Raw genomic sequence first — 22,323 nt, 5'->3', positions numbered from 1 at the left:
AGGGTCTGATTCTTGATCATTACCCTACGAGGGCAATGTTGTGGTCTGAGTCAAAGGACCAGCATAGTAGTCTGGCTGTGGCTGTGCATCAGTGCACTCCATGTCAGATTCAACTTGTAATGGGCATGGACTGTTAACTGCTTCACTTTCTAAGCCAGGGACGGTATGTGTAAAGAGCTCCATGAAGTAACCCGTTGTGTCGCCTGCTGCATTCTTCTCTGTTGTTGTTTTTGCTGAAGAGGACAAGGAAGCGACTTGTCCCTGACCGTGAACATCCACTAACGACGCGCTGCTTTGACATTTACCAGTTTCACGAGAGGAGGCAAAAGAGCTAGAGGCTGAGTCAGCAAGATAAGCCAAAACTTGCTCTTGCTGCTCCGGCTTTAAAAGCGGTTTTCCTACTCCCAGAAAAGGGAGCGTTCGAGGCCTTGTGTAGCCAGACGACGAACCTGGCTCCACAGCTCCAGACTTAGGTGCAATATTTTTTTTCCCACGACCAGGTGATGCTCCACCACTACCACTACCCTCATTACCAGCTGACAATGAACGCCCCCGGCCACGACCTCTTCCACCAGACTTCCTCATTGTTTTAAAAACGTAAACAAACTAACGGTATTTGTTGCTGTCACACAAATTACACGGTGAGCTATAACTTCAGTATGATTTAGCTACCCCTTTACAGGTGAGTGAGACCACAACGAAAATCAGGCACAATGTTACACACTCTGTTGTTGGTGGCAACAAATGAGAGAGATGCCACACACGCAGGACTGTCACTGAAGCACAAATGTAAATATTAATCTCCCACTGTTTTTTTTTTTTTTTTTTTTTCAGGGAGACTTTAGGAAAAAAAATAATAGAATAAAATGATTTTTTCAGGAAGAATTTAGAAACCAAATAAAATAAAATGATTTTTTCAGGGAGAATTTAGAAAACAAATAAAACAAAAAAAGGCTTTCTATGGCCCACTGAGTGAGAGATGACGCACACAGGAGTCAGGAGTGGCACACAAGCCCAGAGGCCAATATTTATCTCCCACTGATTGATGTAGTGATTTTTTCAGGTAGATTTTGGAACCCAAATCAAGCTAAAAAAATAATAGGCTTTCTATGGCCCACAATTGGAGAGAGAGAGAGAGATGGCACACCCAGGAGTCAAGACTGGCACACAAGCAGAAAGGGCAATATTAATCTCCCACTGATTTGTTTTGTTTTTTTTTTCAGGGAGACTTTAGGAAAAAAAATAATAGAATAAAATTATTTTTTCAGGAAGAATTTAGAAACCAAATAAAATAAAATGATTTTTTCAGGGAGAATTTAGAAAACAAATAAAACAAAAAAAGGCTTTCTATGGCCCACTGAGTGAGAGATGACGCACACAGGAGTCAGGAGTGGCACACAAGCCCAGAGGCCAATATTTATCTCCCACTGATTGATGTAGTGATTTTTTCAGGTAGATTTTGGAACCCAAATCAAGCTAAAAAAATAATAGGCTTTCTATGGCCCACAATTGGAGAGAGAGAGAGAGAGATGGCACACCCAGGAGTCAAGACTGGCACACAAGCAGAAAGGGCAATATTAATCTCCCACTGATTGATTTATTGATTTTTTTCAGGTAGAATTTAGAACCCAAATAAAGCAAAAAAAAAAAAAAAAAAAGGGCTTTCTGTGGCCCACTGAGTGAGTGATGATGCACACAGGAGTCAGGAGTGGCACACAAGCCCTGAGGCCAATATTTTTCTCCCACTGATTGATGTAGTGATTTTTTCAGGTACATTTTAGAACCCAAATCAAGCAAAAAAATAAATAGGCTTTCTATGGCCCACTATTTGTGAGAGAGATGGCACGCTCAGGACTGGCACACAAGCCCAGAGGCCAATATTAATCTCCCACTTTTTTTTTTTTGTTCCAGGGAAAATTTATAAACCCAATAAAAAAAATAATAAATAGGCTTTCTATGGCCCACTATCTGAGAGAGAGAGATGGCACGCTTAGGACTGGCACACAAGCCCAAAGGCCAATATTAATCTCCCACTGATTGATTTATTGATTTTTTCAGGTAGAATTTAGAACCCAAATAAAGCAAAAAAAAAAAAAAATGGGCTTTCTATGGCCCACTGAGTGAGTGATGATGCACACAGGAGTCAGGAGTGGCACACAAGCCCTGAGGCCAATATTTTTCTCCCACTGATTGATGTAGTGATTTTTTCAGGTAGATTTTATAACCCAAATCAAGCAAAAAAATTAATAGGCTTTCTATGGCCCACTGACTGAGAGATGGCACACACAGGGATGGCACTCTAGCAGAAATGTCAATCTTAATCTCCCACAAAAAAAAAAAAACAGGGAGTGTCCTTCAATTACTATCTCCCTGCAGTAATCTCAGCCAGGTATGGCAGGCAGCAATAAGGAGTGGACTGATGCACAAATTAAATAAAAAGTGTGTACAAACAAAAAAGATAGCTGTGCAGAAAGGAAGGAACAAGAGGATTTGTGCTTTGAAAAAAGCAGTTGGTTTGCACAGCGGCGTACACACAGCAATGCAGCTATCAGGGAGCCTTCTAGGGCAGCCCAATGAGCTACAGCGCTGAGGGGAAAAAAAAAAAAAATGTAGCTTCCACTGTCCCTGCACACCGAAGGTGGTGTTGGGCAGTGGAAATCGCTACAGCACAAGCGGTTTGGTGGTTAATGGACCCTGCCTAACGCTATCCCTGCTTCTGACGAAGCGGCAGCAACCTCTCCCTAAGCTCAGATCAGCAGCAGTAAGATGGCGGTCGGCGGGAACGCCCCTTTATAGCCCCTGTGACGCCGCAGACAGCAAGCCAATCACTGCAATGCCCTTCTCTAAGATGGTGGGGACCAGGACCTATGTCATCACGCTGCCCACACTCTGCGTTTACCTTCATTGGCTGAGAAATGGCGCTTTTCGCGTCATTGAAACGCGACTTTGGCGCGAAAGTCGCGTACCGCATGGCCGACCCCGCACAGGGGTCGGATCGGGTTTCATGAAACCCGACTTTGCCAAAAGTCGGCGACTTTTGAAAATGAACGACCCGTTTCGCTCAACCCTACCTGGGACAACTCAAAGTCTTGTGGCTTCCAGTACCATCTATATGTTGATGACACTCAGATCTACCTCTCTGGCCCAGATGTCATCTCTCTGCTCTCCAGAATCCCAGAGTGTCTATCAGCCATATCCTCCTTCTTCTCCTCTCGCGTCCTCAAGCTCAACGTGGACAAATCTGAACTAATTATCTTTCCTCCATCTCGCATATCTTTCCTACCTGATCTAGCTATGAAAATAAATTAAATCACACTTTCCCCGGTCCCCGAAATCCGCTGTCTCAGAGTAACTCTTGACTCTGCCCTGTCCTTCAAACCGCACATCCAAGCTCTCGCCACCTCCTGTTGCCTCCAGCTCAAAAATATTTCCAGAATTCATCCTTTCCTCAACCCTCACTCTACCAAAATGCTTGTGCATTCCCTAATCATCTCCTGCCTCGACTACTGCAACATCCTCTTCTGTGGCCTACCTTCTAACACTCTCGCACCCCTCCAGTCTGTCCTTAACCCTGCTGCCCGACTAATTAATCTCTCTCCTCGCTACACTCCTGCTTCCCCTCTTTGCAAATCCCTTCACTGGCTCTCAATTTCCCAGCGTATCCAGTTTAAACTACTAACACTGACCTACAAAGCCATCCATATCCTTTCTCATCTGTATATTTCCAAACTAATCTTTCAATATCTTCCCTCACGTAATCTCTGGTCCTCCCAAGACCTCCTTCTCTCCTCCACGCTTATTCGCTCCTCACCCAATCGCCTCCAAGACTTCTCCCGAATATCCCCCATCCTCTGGAATTCTGTACCCCAACACGTCCGGTTATCCACCACATTTAGATCCTTCAAAATAAACCTGAAATCCGACCTCTTCAAGAAAGCTTACAACTGTAATAACCACACGGACACCTCAACACCATCGGAGCTACTGCAACCCCCGATCTACTGTCTCCTTCCCCATAATCCTGTAGAATGTAAGCCCGCAAGGGCAGGGTCCTCTTTCCTCTGTATCAGTCTGTCATTGTTGGTTTGTTTACTGTAAGTGATATTTGTATTTTAATGTAACCCCTTCTCATGTAGAGCACCATGGAATTAATGGTGCTATATAAATAATAACTGTGGGGTTTGACGTGTGTCTAAGATCATTATTCATTTGTAGAAGCCATGCATATTCTTTTCAACTTCAGCTTTTTTACAGATGTGTTATGTTTGCATCAAGAATTTGTTGAAATGTCATTGAATCCATTTTTCCCTCTACCTGTGAAATTTTCCCCGTGCAATTGGCTGCAACACAACCCCAAAGCATGATTGATCAACCCCAATGCTTTATAGTTGGCGCGATGTTCTTTTCCTGAAATGTTGTGCCCTTTTGCTACACATACCTTTGATCATTGTTGCCAAAGAGTTCGATTTTAACGTCATTGATTCACAGGGCTTATTTCCAAAATTCATCAGGCTTGTTTAGATGTTCTTTTTCATACTTCTGATGCTGAATTTTATGGAGAGGAGAGGTTTTCTTCTGATGACTCTTCCACGAAGGCCATATTGTGCAGGTGTCTCTGAACAGCAGAACATTGTACTACAACTCCAGAGTCTACTACATTTTTCTGAAGGTCTTTTGCAGTTATGCGGGTGTTCTGGTTTGCCTCTCTAGCAATCTTACAATCAGCTCTCACTGAAATTTTGCTTGGTCTTCCGGACCTTATCTTGAGCTCCACTGTTCAGAGTGCTAGGCAGCTGCTTAGAAGAGCCCATGGCTGCTGTTTTTGGCACAAGTGTTGAGGAGGCTGGGCTTTTATAAAGCTGACAAATTTGCATCACCTGGCCTTTCCCAATGATGATAGTGAACAAGCCATAAACCTAACAGACTAATTAAGGTCTGAAACCTTGGTCAATGTTGTCTGAGCACACAAATCTCCAAGAGTGCTCAAATGTTTACATTGACCCATTTTCCTTTTTATAATTTTTAAAATGTAATAAATGACACTATATATGTTTTTATCTTTAACTATAGACCTTTTAGAGATCATTTCATTTTCAACTAGCTTAACTCTTCACAATAACAGTAATTTTGACCATGGATGCCCATACTTTTACGTGTCATGGCATGCTTACTTATTAGAGGTTCTAGTGTACATTTTAATCAAATTGAGAGAGTCCATCCTCCAGCAACAAGGTGACCTATTAGATGGCAACCTAACCTACTATAACAGACTTTCCTCTCCTGGCCCTAGCCCTACAAATTTACATGACAGGTAAGATCCAGTATTATGTAAAACAGCCTTGAGCATATGGTAATAATGCAGTCTGGTGGTAGTTAGTGATGAGCACAAATGCTCGTTACTCGAGTTTGCCATGGGTGCTCAGGTAAGCATGAGTCTTGTGGGTGCTCAAGTGAAATGTTTTGTGGCCGCATGTTTTGTGGCTATTAGACAGCCACAAAACATACTGAGATTGCATGACAAATACAAACAATCCTCGTATGTTTTGAGGCTGTCTAACAGCTGCAAAACATGCGGCCACGAGGACGAAAACATTTCATTCGAGCACCCTTGGCACTTTCCCCCAAATGAACACTGCAAAAAATCTGATTGGCTCCTTTCCCCACAGTATAGTATGGAAGCTATATTTCATAAGGAATGACAGTGTGGACATCTGTTTCATAAGAGTCGCAATATGGGGGCCATATTTTATAAGGCAGACTCGTGTAGAGGAAATACTGTAGTCACGGCATGGTTATAAGTGTGGACATGGGTAGAAACTGTCTTGTTTGTTAAACAACTGCTAGTATAACCACACCATTGTCAAAGAAGGCCTTTTACCATTTTTGCATGCTAAACTGGCCACATCATGATAAAGTAGCTGAAGATCTGAATAAAATGTAGTTTTTATTTTAATTTCTTACCTCTGTTGCAGAGTTGAGCTTGTAAAGTTTATATGCTACTTTCCACTATAACCAAAGGGGCATTAGCAGAGATTCTTCTCTGGGGTGTTTTATTTTTTTCCCCTGTAGATGTTGACCAATCATTGAAGAAAATGCATGTTCAGCACTTTTCATAGATTGGACCGCTACCTCCACCTTTGTGCAAGGAGGAACAGGAGGAGCACTGCTAGAGCCCCGCATAATAACCTCCAGCAGGCCACAAATGTGCATGTGTCTGCACAAACGGTTAGAATCCGACTCCTTGAGGATGGTCTGAGTGCCCAACTTCCACAGATGGGGGTTGTGTTCACAGCCCAACACCCTGCAGGCTGCTTGGCATTTGCCACAGAACACCAGGATTGACAAATCTGCCACTGGCACTCTGTGCTCTTCACAGATGAAAGCAGGTTCACACTGAGCACATGTTACAGACGTGACAGAGTCTGGAGATGCTGTGGAGAGTGATGTGCTGCCTGCAACATCCTTCAGCATGAGCGGTTAGGCAGTGGGTCAGTAATGGTGTGGGGCGGCATTTCTTTGGAGGGCCGCACAGCCCTCCATGTGCTTGCCAGAGGTAGCCTGACTTCCATTAGGTACCGAGATGAGATCCTCAGACCCCTTGTGAGACCATATGCTGGTGCGGTTGGCCCTGGGTTCCTCCTAATGCAGGACAATGCCAGACCTCATGTGGCTGGCGTGTGTCAGCAGTTCCTGCAAGATGAAGGCATTGAAGCTATGGACTGGCCCGCCCATTCCCCAGACCTGAATCCGATTGAGCACATCTGGGACATCATGTCTCGCTCTGTCCACCAACGTCACATTGCACCACAGACTGTCCAGGAGTTGGTGGATGCTTTAGTCCAGGTCTGGGAGGAGATCCCTCAGGAGACCATCCGCCGCCTCATCAGGAGCATGCGCAGGTGTTGTAGGAAGGTCATACAGGCACGTGAAGACCACAAACAATACTGAGCATCTTTTCCTTGTCCTGAGGCATTTCCACTGAAGTTGGATTAGCCTGTAATTTGATTTTCCACTTTCATTTTGAGTATCATTCCAAATCCAGACCTCCATGGGATATTCATTTTGATTTACATTGATAATTGTTATGTTTTATTGTTATGAACACATTCCACTCTGCAATGAATAAAAATTTGCAAATGGAATATTTGATTCAGAGATATCTAGGATGTGGTATTTTAGTGTTCCCTTTATTTTTTTGAGCAGTGTATTTTCAACTCCCGGCCTGACTTTGTTCCAGCAATGTCATTACTGTGTCTACTTGCGCTTACGTGACTTTGTTATATCAAGCAAGCACTCCAGGCCATCAGCTGTTGGCCGCTAATATGCTTTAGCACTCAAGTCCTCACTATTAAATAAAGTGTCATCAGTGATATCCGTTTCAGCAGCTGGGCTAGTCTCGGCTCTATTGAGCATGCATTGGTTGTCCATTCCGACATGCGCTTTCTTGCCAGCTCTAAATTGAATTGATGAGCCGGCAACAGAGCGGAATGTAAGTGCACATTATAATGAAAGAATGCAGCGAGCAGGAACCATCCATGCCTTGAAAAGTGACATCGGTTCTGGGGTGGGAATAGTCCCTACTTGCCATTTTCTCTCCTTACAATGCGCACTGACAGTGTGCCTTGTTGCCTGGTCGTCAATTCTAATTGAGACAGCTAGGGAGTGCACTGTCACTGTGTATTGAAAAGAATATAACACAGTGACAAGGGAGCTTGTACTGAGAAAATGCCGGAATTGACAACTGACACATTTTCAATAGAGCAGGGACAAGCCTAATCCTTGCAATGGATGTAATTGATGACTTTTTGTATCAGGGTGGGTACATCGGCTGTGGCAGTTACCGCATCCTATGCCTCCTAATGATATCTTGTTTGAGTATCCCAGCATGCACTGCAAAATCTCAAATGAATTTTTAATTAAAGTATATTGGAAAAGAGATTAGATTATTACAGTAGACATATAGGATTATATTCAATATTAGTTTCAGACCACCCGTTTGCATTATTTAAACAGTTTTATTGGACATTTTATCCTGCTCAGCCAAATAACATGCAAAGCAGAAAATAATGATGCTACTTACCTCTGCATTCTTTACATCTTCACTATATTGCTTGAGATGTTTTCTTGTAATACTGTTTAAAATATCCCGTTCTGCAAGTGTCTGACCGTTAATAACTATAAAGAAAGAAAGAAAAAAAATAACGAAGTCTGCGGTGAAAGACAAGCATCAATCTGTGAGCAAAACTGCCGTTCCACATCATTATCGCACATTTCAACATTATGGCAGATTTTACACCCCTAACAAACAAACTTGATTTCTCACATCAAAAAAAGTTAGGACATGTTCACACACGTGATATATCATGCTGAAAATAAGACTGATTTGAAAGAACATCAATGAGAGAATCTGTGTCTGATCTTCAGATTTCTGCTGCAGATTTGCAGTGTGCACTGCTGTGGCGCCAATTACAGATTAGCCCCGTACAAAGGTCCAAGCTGTTTCAATAGCTTTTTGATTTGGACATTGCCTGCAGGCCTGCCTGCCGTGGTTTCTGGGCACAAGCCACACAGAAGCCACTTAAGTGACATGTTGGAAAACGGCAAAACAGATCTTTTGCTTAAAACAATGGGAGGCGGTTTGTGGGCTCTTTTCTCCAGGAGTATAAAGTGAAATAAGCAGTAAAAGTCACAAGAAAAATTTTTTGTGAACATACACTAAAAGTCTAATGCAAGATGTTTCTGCTGTCTGTCACATTTCCACAGTGTGGCACTGTTGCCAACTTTTTCTTCATATCTTGGGAAGTTTGTCCTCGTTAGCAACTCAGAAAACTGGATAAAAACTGCATAATATCCCTAAACCAGTGTATGCTTAGAAAAACAAGTGGTCGGGTGAAAATTTGGTGTCAGTACTAGTTTGAGCGATACACTTATGCGCTCCTGAAGATTGACTATTTGGATCAGCGGCATGGCAAAAAGGAATTGAGCGCTTTCCCAGGCTCCTATCAGAAGCAGCTTGGCTTCTACGGAATGAGACAAACACACGGCCACTGAGAATGGACAGATCCAGTGATCCGGCACGCTTCAGAGCGGAGAGAGAAGGCTGTAACACATAGATCCTGCCTGTATTGTGCACTCCCTGCCCAGAAACTGGTCACTCTGAGATGGCAGAGGTGGTCGGTAACCTAGGCCACAAGCTGTACTTTATAAAATGAAAACTTCCTGTGTCCTTAAGAATGGATAGGAATTTTAATAAAATTATTATAAATAAATTAATAATAATAAAAGGTAAATTGCAAATTTGATACACTTTTGTGTCTTTTATAGTTGTTTTAAGGGTTTAATAATAGCAGAATTCCCATTTTTAGCTTGGATTATGTGTGTTATGTCATATTAATAGATTCTAGAAACATAAAATCCTACGTGTATCTGCTGACTTCATCATCTTCTGTAACAGGTCGAGTATAACAGCATTGGTCGTCTTTCCATTTACTTCCTTAACAAAGTTATCTGGGGATGCGAGATAGACAAAGAAATGTATGATGAACGTTTTCATAAGCATCTAATGTATTAATAAGGGTGAGACTTACTGACCGGGTTGCCTTTCGGCAGTTGATGGGCTGCTATCATTTGTATTAATCTGCATGGGGGTTGGTGAATTAATGGAGGGAGGTGGCGCCATAAGACTGCAACATTAAAACATAGGTTATGTGTCATTTATTCACAATACAATATACCATGTAAGTGTCGTGATGGCTTTCATATATTCATTACTGCACTTTCATGTTTCTATTCCTGGGTGAGATTTTCTCTCAGTTGTTGAAGCAACTAATTTATGGGCCGTGAACTGAAATTGTTCTTTAAAATTCACCTGCAATTTCGTAAAAAGATCATTTGCTCCGATTTTCCAAATAATAGCTTCTAGGCTCACTAGGAATAAGGTAAACTCAGGTGAATGTTGTCTATCTCATCAATAAGTTTTAGGTTCATAAATGTAAATGCCAGCTGGCCTAAGGAGTCTTGTCACCAGGCTTTTGCTACCCCATTTGAGAGCAGCATAATGTAAGGGGACAGACCCTGATTTCATCGACTTATCACTTAGGCTATGTGCACACGCTGCGGATTTTGCTGCGGATCGGCAGCGGTTTCGACGCTGCGGATTCACAGCAGTTTTCCATGAGTTTACAGTACCATGTAAACCTATGGAAAACAAAATCCGCAGTGCACATGCTGCGTAAAAAAAAAAAGCGGAAACGCTGCGTTGTTTATTCCGCAGCATGTCAATTCTTTTGTGCGGATTCCGCTGCGGGTTACACCTGCTCCATAATAGGAATCCGGAGGTGTAAAACCACAGGTGGAATCCGCACAAAAACCGCACTGTGGTTTACCCTCGGATTTACAAAAACAGGTGCGGAAAAATCCGCAGAGATCCAACCTACGTGTGCACATACCCTTACTGGGCTTCATACTGCAATTTCATCAGCTGCAGATCTCCTAGTTCTCTGAATGCTGAGCTCTGTGTAACCCGCCCACTCCTTTATCATCAAACCCTTCCAGATCTCATCTTATAGCTATCAGTTAGCATGGATTGTGGGTGAGGCCCGACAGCACTGTAAGATGAGCTACGGAAGTGTTTGTAGTAACACATAACTCAGCTCTGCTGTATCTCTACACAGTATCTGCAGAGATCAGTGAGGAGTGATCTCCTGAATGTTGTTGCCTGCTTATGATTGGTTAACCTCATGCAGGAGAAGAAGTGCACGCCCCCAGGGAGAAATTTCTGCTAACATAAATTATAATCTAAACTTTACAGGCTTATATTTCTGCCATGGGGAGGATAATAAAAAAATAAAAACTACATTTTAGTTGAGAAGTCACTATTCCATAATGTGGCCAGTTTGACATGCTTAAACTGGTGAAAGATTGTGTTTAAATGTTACAATCTGTCACTTTAAGGTCCCCATGCACATACTCTGTTGATAGTCTCATGAATATGAGGACCTACTTAAGGTACCGTCACACTTAGCGACGCTGCAGCGATACCGACAACGATCCGGATCGCTGCAGCGTCGCTGTTTGGTCGCTGGAGAGCTGTCACACAGACAGCTCTCCAGCGACCAACGATGCCGGTAATCAGGGTAAACATCGGGTAACTAAGCGCAGGGCCGCGCTTAGTAACCCGATGTTTACCCTGGTTACCATCCTAAAAGTAAAAAAAACAAACACTACATACTTACCTACAGCCGTCTGTCCTCCAGCGCTGTGCTCTGCACTCCTCCTGTACTGTCTGTGTGAGCACAGCGGCCGGAAAGCAGAGCGGTGACGTCACCGCTCTGCTTTCCGGCTGACCGACGCTCACAGCCAGTACAGGAGGAGTGCAGAGCACAGCGCTGGAGGACAGACGGCTGTAGGTAAGTATGTAGTGTTTGTTTTTTTTACTTTTAGGATGGTAACCAGGGTAAACATAGGGTTACTAAGCGCGGCCCTGCGCTTAGTTACCCGATGTTTACCCTGGTTACCAGTGAAGACATCGCTGAATCGGTGTCACACAACGCCGATTCAGCGATGTCTGCGGGGAGTCCAGCGACCAAATAAAGCACAGCAGGGGCCTGATCGCTGCTGCCTGTCACACTGGACGATATCGCTAGCGAGGACGCTGCAACGTCACGGATCGCTAGCGATATCGTCTAGTGTAACGGTACCTTTACTCTCTGCTGACAGATGATGTTGGAGAGATAAAGATTTGACCTCTGTTAGATAAGCTTCTGCCAGAGGAATTTGACAACCGATCTCATATACAGGAAACAGGAATGCTCAGGAGAGTGAGCATATAGCATTGGCGTTCCTGCATGCTTCCCATCCTCCTCTCCCCCAGCAGAGATGCTGACACCCTCACCACCCCGGCCCTCGGCACCCACTTTATCTTCGAGCTGCGGCATGGGATTTGTGCATGCCTTGCAGATCATATGGCATTGTGTCTAGGGTGCGCATACACTCCCTGTCTCTTAAAGAAACAGTGTGCGCCATCCTAAAGTGTCCCCAGCCAATGGCTGGGAGACACTGATTATTTAAGTCAACTCCTACTGTAGGGAGATGCCTGACCAAAGTGTTTAGTCAGTTGTCTGCATGCTTGCTAGTTCTCGGGTTCCAGTCTCGTATCTCAGTATACCTGTCCTGTTTTCCCACAATTGCCGTGCCTGCCTGTATTTCAGCTGTAACTTTCAGTATGCCCATCCTGTCTACCAGTACCTGCTGTGTCAGTCTGAATATCAGCCATACTTGCCTGCACCTGTCATGCCAGTCTGTATATCAGCCGCACGGCCTTGCCAGTCTATTCCTGCCTTACTTGCCTGCTCCTGCCTTGTCTTCCAGTATACCTGCTTGTACTAACTAAGTCTACCCATTCCTGGCTGTTCCAGCTTCTTAGACCTTTGGGGGTCAGCTGCTGTGATTGTCCTTGGTTAGCACCTGGCATCCATCATGAGCAAAGTCTAACCACATCTTCGGGGGCTCTAGAGAAGAGTCAAGTGTTTGACTAGTAACGCCCCTCCAGGCTCCCCTCGGTCCACGGCACAGTGGTTCTATCACTGTGCTCGCTACAGAGCGCTTATGTGTACGGAGGAATCAGGGTAAATAGCTTCTCACTGAATCATCAATTGGCTAATAGATATCTATAGTGTATTGGGGGGATTTAGTTTGTCATGTTACTATTTGATTGTTCATACAATTGCCCGGACATATAATTCAAGCTCAGTATCTAATCAAAAGGAAAAATCTTAAGTCTCCCATTGTAAAGCTGGCCATAGACATTATGGCCCTAATTTATCAAAGCAATTTCACCATTACTTTGTTGTAAATTGCTTTGAAAATTGCTAAATTTGGTGCAGTTTGGAGTTGCGCCAACATTTTGTGACTATTAGCTTTTCCCACAGTTTTTCCAAGCTCTGCCAAAATGGGTGGAGCTGCGACAGGATGGAGACGCATCGGGGTTTGATGCCACAGTTTGTTTAATTCATGACAAGCTTTTTAATTCATGACCCACCCTCTCTCAAACACTTTCTCTCTCTGATACTTGTGTCTTTTTCTCACCTCCTCCTTCTTCACCCTTTATAGATATTGATAGTGTTTGCTGCCTGCAGGTGAATAAAGTTAATAAATGTATAGAGACTTTTTTTATTTTAATTTACCAATTTTACACTAGTGGTTTTTAGAAGGAACGCACTAATCACTTAATGAAAAAATGTAAAAAGTTTTTCAACTTTCTGTTCCATTTCCTCATCAGGAGATATTCCCAAATAATTAAGTTCTTTTCAATAGGATATATCTGATAGCTAGGGATTGGATCGATCGAATCACCCGTGATTCTAAGATCTGCAGAGCCACGTCTTGTATGGAGTAGAGGTGCACAAGCTTGACCATTGTTCTACTTATTGTCAATGTTGGAGAAAGCCAAGCAAAGTGGTTCCAAAGGCTTAATCTTGGGATCTTGTACTGTAAATTTTTTATAGCAGATGCGTTATATACACTCGGCTTCTCCTTTTCATTGACGCTTACTGAACTGTGATAAATCACTCAGGAAAACAAATTAGAGGCAGGTTTAGAAATGACAGGCTGCATTTATCATTACCTCTCTACTGAATTGCCACCGAGAGATGCCTAAAATACAAACAAATATTTTACATTACTTTACCGCATATAACTTTATGTGAAAAAGAAAAGTCCAAACTTTTTGTTCAAATTCAATTAACACCAATTACATCATTAATTAACACCATTCTGCATTTCGTTCACTGCAGTGAATTAAAAAAACTGTTACATTTGTTCCTATAGGTAAAGAAATTTGTTCTTAATATAACATCATATGAGGAAATCAGCATTTATTCTTCAATTTGGCTTTAGTTTAAAGGAAACATCCAGCATTTTCCTGTAGATAACTAATTCATGCTGATAATAGAGGGTGTCTTGTTTTTTATGTCTTCTTCTGCTTTACCAAATAATAGGGCTATTTTCTCTGGGTTCAAAATGTCCGTACCGCGGCTCCTTGCATTTCTGCTGCCACCTCTTGCTCTACTGCCATAGGCAATAGAGAAGAATGCATTGCTGATGTCACCAGTGCGGGCCCATCCTGATGCAGTGGTGGTACAAGGAGGTAAGGTTCAGACATTTCACTGCATTGACTTTGTGATTGCATTGGCCATTATGGCCCAAGAGAAAGTGACAAAACTTCAAAAAGGCAGCAACGGTGACCAAAGGTAGGGAACTGGGTGTTTATGCATTAGTGATATATATATATATATATAGATAGATAGATAGATAGATAGATAGATAGATAGATAGATAGATAGATAGATATTTATTTATATATGTATATATAGATATATATATATATAGTGATTTCTGTGCTGGAGGATCACCTCCTATTTTCTGTAAAACTGGAGTCAACATGGACTAAAAAAAGCAAAAATAAATCTGTGCTCATCTGTTGATACCATGGCATTCCTCCGTAGTGTTTTGTGGTGGTCTCCTTGTTTTCCTCTATCACCAGGGACTGCGTATTACCACTACATTTAATCAATGGTCGGAGGGGTAACTAGGGCATTTAAATGGGGAGAAATGTGCTTCTTACTGAAATGGGGCAATTCTTTCTATTGATTATGAGACATTCTCATAAGTAGAGAGGTTTTCCAATGATATAGCATCAGAGTGATTGCATTGAGCGCCAAAATCTATGGAGGCTCAAAATTTCTAAACCACACCACACCACCAGAGCTGAGAAAGGATAGGTACCTGCAAATGCTGATACTTCTTGAAGCAGTGCCATAAGTGCCTGCCTGAAAATGCTTATGCAGAGCATAACAGGCAAGATGAGTTTGCCATTGGCCGCTGCGTTCTATATAGGCAGCGACCAAAATGACAAAGGTTACTTTAATTAAGTGAGCTTTATCATTTCGGGAGCTAATTATGTAGAGCGTAAAAGCTGTTGATAAATTCTCCACAACTTCTGAACTCTGCATAAGCAGCGACTAAAATGACAGAAGATAAGCGGCTAGTGAATGAAGTCAGGTATCAAGTGCAGAACACATGATCCAATATTGCCTTCAGTCATTACTAAGAGCTGATTTTATATTTTTATACTTTTTGTAACTTAACAAGGGTTAAGATACCGTTACACTAAACGACCTACCAACGATCACGATCAGCGATACGACCTGGCCGTGATCGTTGGTAAGTCGTTGTGTGGTCGCTGGGGAGCTGTCACACAGACAGCTCTCTCCAGCCACCAACGATCAGGGGAAAGACTTCGGCATCGTTGAAACTGTCTTCAACGATGCCGAAGTCCCCGGGTAACCAGGGTAAACATTGGGTTACTAAGTGCAGGGCCGCGCTTAGTAACCCGATATTTACCCTGGTTACCATTGTAAAAGTAAAAAAAAAAACCAGTACATACTCACATTCCGATGTCTGTCACATCCCCTGGCGTCAGCTTCCCGCACTGACTGTCAGCGCCGGCCGTAAAGCAGAGCACAGCGGTGACGTCACCGCTGTGCTCTGCTTTACAGCCGGCACTGACACAGTTAGTGCGCAAAGCTGACGGCGGGGGACGTGACAGACATCGGAATGTGAGTATGTACTGTTTTTTTAAATAAACTTTTACAATGGTAACCAGGGTAAATATCGGGTTACTAAGCGCGGCCCTGCACTTAGTAACCCGATATTTACCCTGGTTACCCGGGGACTTCGCATCGTTGAAGACAGTTTCAACGATGCCGATGTCGTTCCCCTAATCGTTGGTCGCTGGAGAGAGCTGTCTATGTGACAGCTCCCCAGCGACCACACAACGACTTACCAACGATCACGGCCAGGTCGTATCGCTGGTCGTGATTATTGGTCAGTCGTTTAGTGTAACGGTACTTTTAGGGCTAAGCTAAGTCCAGATTCACACATTTGTGGTCCAAGTCAATGCTATGATGTTTGGACCACCACATGCCTCATATATGGTGCTGTCCGGTTCAGGTGAGGAGATCTGCGACCACTCTATGTGGACTGTGAATCTGCGAAACATGGAATTCTGAATCCCTCCTAAGAATGGGGTTAGGGATAAGGATAGAGTAATAATAGTGTTACATTAAAAGAAAGCTGAATCACCCCCCCGCCGCCCCCCCCCCCCCGAAACTTTTAATTTTTACATTTCAGCAGAAAGCAGAAAAAACTGGGTCAAAGAGCAAACTATAATTACATCAGTATTTTCCTCAAATTACCATAAAGATTGGTAGAAGGGATGCAGGGGGTTGATGGGCTAGGAGACACAAAATACTTGTCTGGCCCTCGGTGCTGGCAGCCCTTGCTGTGCCACTCGGGTTGCCTCAAATTGTTTTCTAAATTTTGTATTTGCATTTTGGGATCCATTATGGTTTCATTACTAAACAAATCTTGTAACGGAGTCAATCTTTTTGTAAAGCATGCATCCTACTGGCACAAATCTTATGAGAAACAGAAAACCTAGTTACATATTAGGTATGCAAAATAATTACACAGGATGAGTGCAAAATGTCCCAGAGACAAAAACCAACTGCAAACAGTACATAAACGCAGGAGAAATTGGAGTATAAAGGATAAAATAATGATTTTATTTAACAAAATTCTATTAAAATTCACAAAAAATAGCATATAAAAGAGACAAACGATAGCCAGCCATGAGTACATAGAAAAACATGCTGAAGCAAGTGACATGGGTGTGGAGTGTTACATGGGCAAGGGCAACATAACACCAATCCATAAATGTATATCCATGTCAAGTCAAGTGGGCATAAGTATAAGGTTGGGAAGGATACATCTTACCACAAATGAAGAAACTCAGGCTGGCGAGGATTCATGAAAGGCAGGACCAGGGGCGGACACTGACCGCTTTGGGCCCTTGTGCAAGAAATGTGTCTGGGCCCTCCTCCCTGCCCGGTACGCTGCTTATGATGAGGGCAATCTGGCCATGGGACCCCGAAGCCTCAGGCTCTGAGAAACAAGCCAGATTGCCCTCAATATCACCACCCTGCAAGCAGGGACGTATATTGAAATCACAGGGTCCATAGTAAAAGTTCTATTTGGACACACACTAATATATACAGTATATATAAAATCTCTGTTCTGTTGGTTCCAGCGCAGTCATACTTGCTGTCAAGTGACGACTGGAATGTCAGCTGTTGGTGAATAGAACTGTTGTGGATTCTGTGGCAGAGCTCCCTCCTGTGGTCACAAGTGGTACTTCGGCTGATTCTGTCTATGAGCTTCCGTTGGTGGAGGTGAGTGGTACTGCGGTTTCTGAGTTTCCTTCCTCAGGTGATGTGGTGAAGTCGTTAGGTGCTGCTCTATTTAACTCCACCTAGTGCTTTGCTCCTGGCCTCCAGTCAATGTTCTAGTATTGGTCTTGCTTCCTTCTGGATCGTTCCTGTGGCCTGTCTGCTCTGCATAAGCTAAGTTTTGCTTGTGTTATTTTTGTTTGCTATTTTTTCTGTCCAGCTTGCTTAATTGGTTTTTCTGGCTTGCTGGAAGCTCTGGGACGCAGAGGGAGCACCTCCGTACCGTTAGTCGGTGCGGAGGGTCTTTTTGCCCCCTCTGCGTGGTTGTTTGTAGGGTTTTGTGTTGACCGCAAAGTTATCTTTCCTATCTTCGGTCTGTTCAGTAAGTTGGGCCTCACTTTGCTAAATCTATTTCATCTCTGCGTTTGTATTTTCATTTCTACTCACAGTCATTATATGTGGGGGGCTGCCTTTTCCTTTTGGGTATTTCTCTGAGGCAAGGTAGGCTTATTTTTCTATCTTAGGCCTAGCTAGTTTCTCAGGCTGTGCCGAGTTGCATAGGGAGCGTTAGGCGCAATCCACGGCTGCCTCTAGTGTGGTTGGATAGGATTAGGGATTGCGGTCAGCAGAGTTCCCACGTCTCAGAGCTCGTCCTATGTCTTTTGGTTATTGTCAGGTCACTTTGTGTGCTCTGAACTTCAAGGTCAATTGTGGTTCTGAATTACCTAATCATAACAGTACTGGAGGCCCAAAGTACTAATGCTTCTCAATAGAGGGAAAAAAGAAGTTCTGAGACCATTTTTTTTCGTTTGCACTGTGTTTTGCCTTTTTTTTCCCCTAGACATTTGGGTGGTTCAGGACACAGGTGTAGTGATGGACATTAAAGGTCTGTCTTCTTGTGTGGATCATCTCACTGCAAGAGTACAAAATATTCAAGACTTTGTGGTTCAGAATTCTATGTTAGAACCAAGAATTCCTATTCCTGATTTGTTTTCTGGAGATAGAGCTAAATTTCTGAGTTTCAAAAATAATTGTAAACTGTTTCTGGCTTTTAAACCTCGCTCCTCTGGTGACCCAGTTCAACAAGTTAGGATCATTATTTCTTTATTACGTGGCGACCCTCAAGACTGGGCATTTTCCCTTGCGCCAGGAGATCCTGCATTATGTAATATTGATGCGTTTTTCCTGGCGCTCGGATTGCTGTACGATGAACCTAATTCGGTGGATCAGGCAGAGAAAAATTTGCTGGCTCTGTGTCAGGGTCAGGATGAGATAGAGATTTATTGTCAGAAGTTTAGAAAGTGGTCCGTGCTCACTCAATGGAATGAAGGTGCGCTGGCAGCTATTTTCAGAAAGGGTCTCTCTGAAGCCCTTAAAGGATGTCATGGTGAGATTTCCCATGCCTGCTGGTCTGAATGAGTCTATGTCTTTGGCCATTCAGATCGGTCGACGCTTGCGTGAGCGTAAATCTGTGCACCATTTGGCGGTATTATCCGAGCATAAACCTGAGCCTATGCAGTGCGATAGGACTTTGACCAGAGTTGAACGGCAAGAACACAGACGTCAGAATGGGCTGTGTTTCTACTGTGGTGATTCCACTCATGCTATCTCCGATTGTCCTAAGCGCACTAAGCAGTTCGCTAGGTCTGCCACCATTGGTACGGTACAGTCAAAATTTCTTTTGTCCGTTACTTTGATCTGCTCTTTGTCATCTTATTCTGTCATGGCATTTGTGGATTCAGGCGCTGCCCTGAATTTGATGGACTTGGAGTATGCTAGGCGTTGTGGGTTTTTCTTGGAGCCCTTGCAGTGTCCTATTCCATTGAGAGGAATTGATGCTACGCCTTTGGCCAAGAATAAGCCTCAGTACTGGACCCAGCTGACCATGTGCATGGCTCCTGCACATCAGGAGGATATTCGCTTTCTGGTGTTGCATAATCTGCATGATGTGGTCGTGTTGGGGTTGCCATGGCTACAAGTCCATAACCCAGTATTAGATTGGAAATCAATGTCTGTGTCCAGCTGGGGTTGTCAGGGGGTACATGGTGTTGTTCCATTTCTGTCTATTTCGTCATCCACCCCTTCTGAGGTCCCAGAGTTCTTGTCTGATTACCGGGATGTATTTGATGAGCCCAAGTCCAATGCCCTACCTCCGCATAGGGATTGTGATTGTGCTATCGATTTGATTCCTGGTAGTAAGTTTCCTAAAGGTCGACTGTTTAATTTATCTGTACCTGAGCACGCCGCTATGCGGAGTTACGTGAAGGAGTCCTTGGAGAAAGGTCATATTCGCCCGTCATCGTCGCCATTGGGAGCGGGGTTCTTTTTTGGGGCCAAGAAGGATGGTTCGCTGAGACCTTGTATAGATTACCGCCTTCTAAATAAAATCACGGTCAAATTTCAGTACCCCTTGCCGCTGCTATCTGATTTGTTTGCTCGGATCAAGGGGGCTAGTTGGTTCACCAAGATAGATCTTCGTGGTGCGTATAATCTTGTGCATATTAAGCGGGGCGATGAATGGAAAACTGCATTTAATACGCCCGAGGGCCATTTTGAGTACCTAGTTATGCCTTCCGGACTTGCCAATGCTCCATCGGTGTTTCAGTCCTTTATGCATGACATCTTCCGAGAGTACCTGGATAAATTCCTGATTGTATACTTGGATGATATTTTGGTCTTCTCGGATGATTGGGAGTCTCATGTGAAGCAGGTCAGAATGGTGTTCCAGGTCCTGCATGCTAATTCTTTGTTTGTGAAGGGATCAAAGTGTCTCTTTGGTGTTCAGAAGGTTTCATTTTTGGGGTTCATTTTTTCCCCTTCTACTATCGAGATGGACCCTGTTAAGGTCCAGGCCATCTATGATTGGACTCAGCCGACATCTCTGAAGAGTCTGCAAAAGTTCCTGGGCTTTGCTAATTTTTATCGTCGCTTCATCTGTAATTTTTCTAGTATTGCTAAACCATTGACCGATTTGACCAAGAAGGGTGCTGATGTGGTCAATTGGTCTTCTGCTGCTGTGGAAGCTTTTCAAGAGTTAAAGCGTCGTTTTTCTTCTGCCCCTGTGTTGTGTCAACCAGATGTTTCGCTTCCGTTCCAGGTCGAGGTTGATGCTTCTGAAATTGTAGCGGGGGCTGTTTTGTCGCAGAGAAGTTCTGATTGCTCGGTGATGAAACCATGCGCCTTCTTTTCCAGGAGGTTTTCGCCTGCTGAGCGAAATTATGATGTTGGCAATCGAGAGTTGCTGGCCATGAAGTGGGCATTCGAGGAGTGGCGTCATTGGCTTGAAGGAGCTAAGCATCGCGTGGTGGTCTTGACTGATCACAAGAACTTGACTTATCTCGAGTCTGCCAAACGGTTGAATCCTAGACAGGCTCGTTGGTCGCTGTTTTTCTCCCGTTTTGACTTTGTGGTTTCGAACCTTCCGGGCTCTAAAAATGTGAAGGCGGATGCCCTGTCTAGGAGTTTTGTGCCCGACTCTCCGGGTTTGTCTGAGCCGGCGGGTATTCTCAAAGAGGGAGTAATTTTGTCTGCCATCTCCCCTGATTTGCGGCGGGTGCTGCAAAAATTTCAGGCTAATAAACCTGATCGTTGCCCAGCGGAGAAACTGTTTGTCCCTGATAGGTGGACGAATAAAGTTATCTCTGAGGTTCATTGTTCGGTGTTGGCTGGTCATCCTGGAATCTTTGGTACCAGAGATTTAGTGGCTAGATCCTTTTGGTGGCCGTCTCTGTCGCGGGATGTGCGTTCTTTTGTGCAGTCCTGTGGGATTTGTGCTCGGGCTAAGCCCTGCTGTTCTCGTGCCAGTGGGTTGCTTTTGCCCTTGCCGGTCCCGAAGAGGCCTTGGACACATATCTCTATGGATTTTATTTCGGATCTCCCCGTCTCTCAAAAAATGTCGGTCATTTGGGTGGTTTGTGATCGCTTCTCTAAGATGATCCATTTGGTACCCTTGTCTAAATTACCTTCCTCCTCTGATTTGGTGCCATTGTTCTTCCAGCATGTGGTTCGTTTACATGGCATTCCAGAGAACATCGTTTCTGACAGAGGTTCCCAGTTTGTTTCGAGGTTTTGGCGAGCTTTTTGTGCTAGGATGGGCATTGATTTGTCTTTTTCCTCGGCTTTCCATCCTCAGACAAATGGCCAGACTGAACGAACCAATCAGACCTTGGAAACATATCTGACATGCTTTGTTTCTGCTGATCAGGATGATTGGGTGTCCTTCTTGCCTTTGGCTGAGTTCGCCCTTAATAATCGGGCCAGCTCGGCTACCTTGGTTTCGCCGTTTTTCTGCAACTCTGGGTTCCATCCTCGTTTCTCTTCAGGGCAGGTTGAGTCTTCGGACTGTCCTGGTGTGGATACGGTGGTGGACAGGTTACAGCAGATTTGGACTCATGTAGTGGACAATTTGACCTTGTCCCAGGAGAAAGCTCAACGTTTCGCTAATCGCAGACGCTGTGTGGGTCCCCGACTTCGTGTTGGGGATTTGGTTTGGTTGTCATCTCGTCATATTCCTATGAAGGTTTCCTCTCCTAAGTTTAAGCCTCGTTTCATTGGTCCGTATAGGATTTCTGAGGTTCTTAATCCTGTGTCTTTTCGTTTGTCCCTTCCAGATTCTTTTTCCATCCATAACGTATTCCATAGGTCATTGTTGCGGAGATACGTGGCACCTATGGTTCCATCTGTTGATCCTCCTGCCCCGGTTTTGGTGGAGGGGGAGTTGGAGTATGTGGTGGAGAAGATTTTGGATTCTCGTGTTTCGAGACGGAAACTCCAGTATCTGGTTAAGTGGAAGGGTTATGGTCAGGAAGATAATTCCTGGGTCTTTGCCTCTGATGTCCATGCTGCCGATCTTGTTTGTGCCTTTCATATGGCTCATCCTGGTCGGCCTGGGGGCTCTGGTGAGGGTTCGGTGACCCCTCCTCAAGGGGGGGGTACTGTTGTGGATTCTGTGGCAGAGCTCCCTCCTGTGGTCACAAGTGGTACTTCGGCTGATTCTATCTATGAGCTTCCGTTGGTGGAGGTGAGTGGTACTGCG

At 44.0% G+C, this 22,323-nt stretch overlaps 1 protein-coding gene across 1 annotated transcript in view; it reads right to left on the bottom strand.

Moving 5' to 3' along the window:
* The window catches only part of LOC138672764 (uncharacterized), a 143,877-nt gene that overhangs the window by 23,256 nt on the left and 98,298 nt on the right, over window positions 1-22,323 (bottom strand). The window contains exons 15-18 of the mRNA XM_069761099.1: window positions 13,625-13,653; window positions 9,592-9,683; window positions 9,421-9,507; window positions 8,081-8,175 (exon numbers count right to left, since the gene is read on the bottom strand). Of these exons, the coding sequence (XP_069617200.1) occupies window positions 8,081-8,175; window positions 9,421-9,507; window positions 9,592-9,683; window positions 13,625-13,653 (303 nt within the window). The remainder of the gene's footprint in view (window positions 1-8,080; window positions 8,176-9,420; window positions 9,508-9,591; window positions 9,684-13,624; window positions 13,654-22,323) is intronic.

The sequence above is a fragment of the Ranitomeya imitator genome, chromosome 3 (assembly GCF_032444005.1).
Source record: "Ranitomeya imitator isolate aRanImi1 chromosome 3, aRanImi1.pri, whole genome shotgun sequence".
In the NCBI taxonomy this organism is placed as follows: Eukaryota; Metazoa; Chordata; class Amphibia; order Anura; family Dendrobatidae; genus Ranitomeya; species Ranitomeya imitator.
This window is presented reverse-complemented; position numbering and strand designations above follow the sequence as displayed.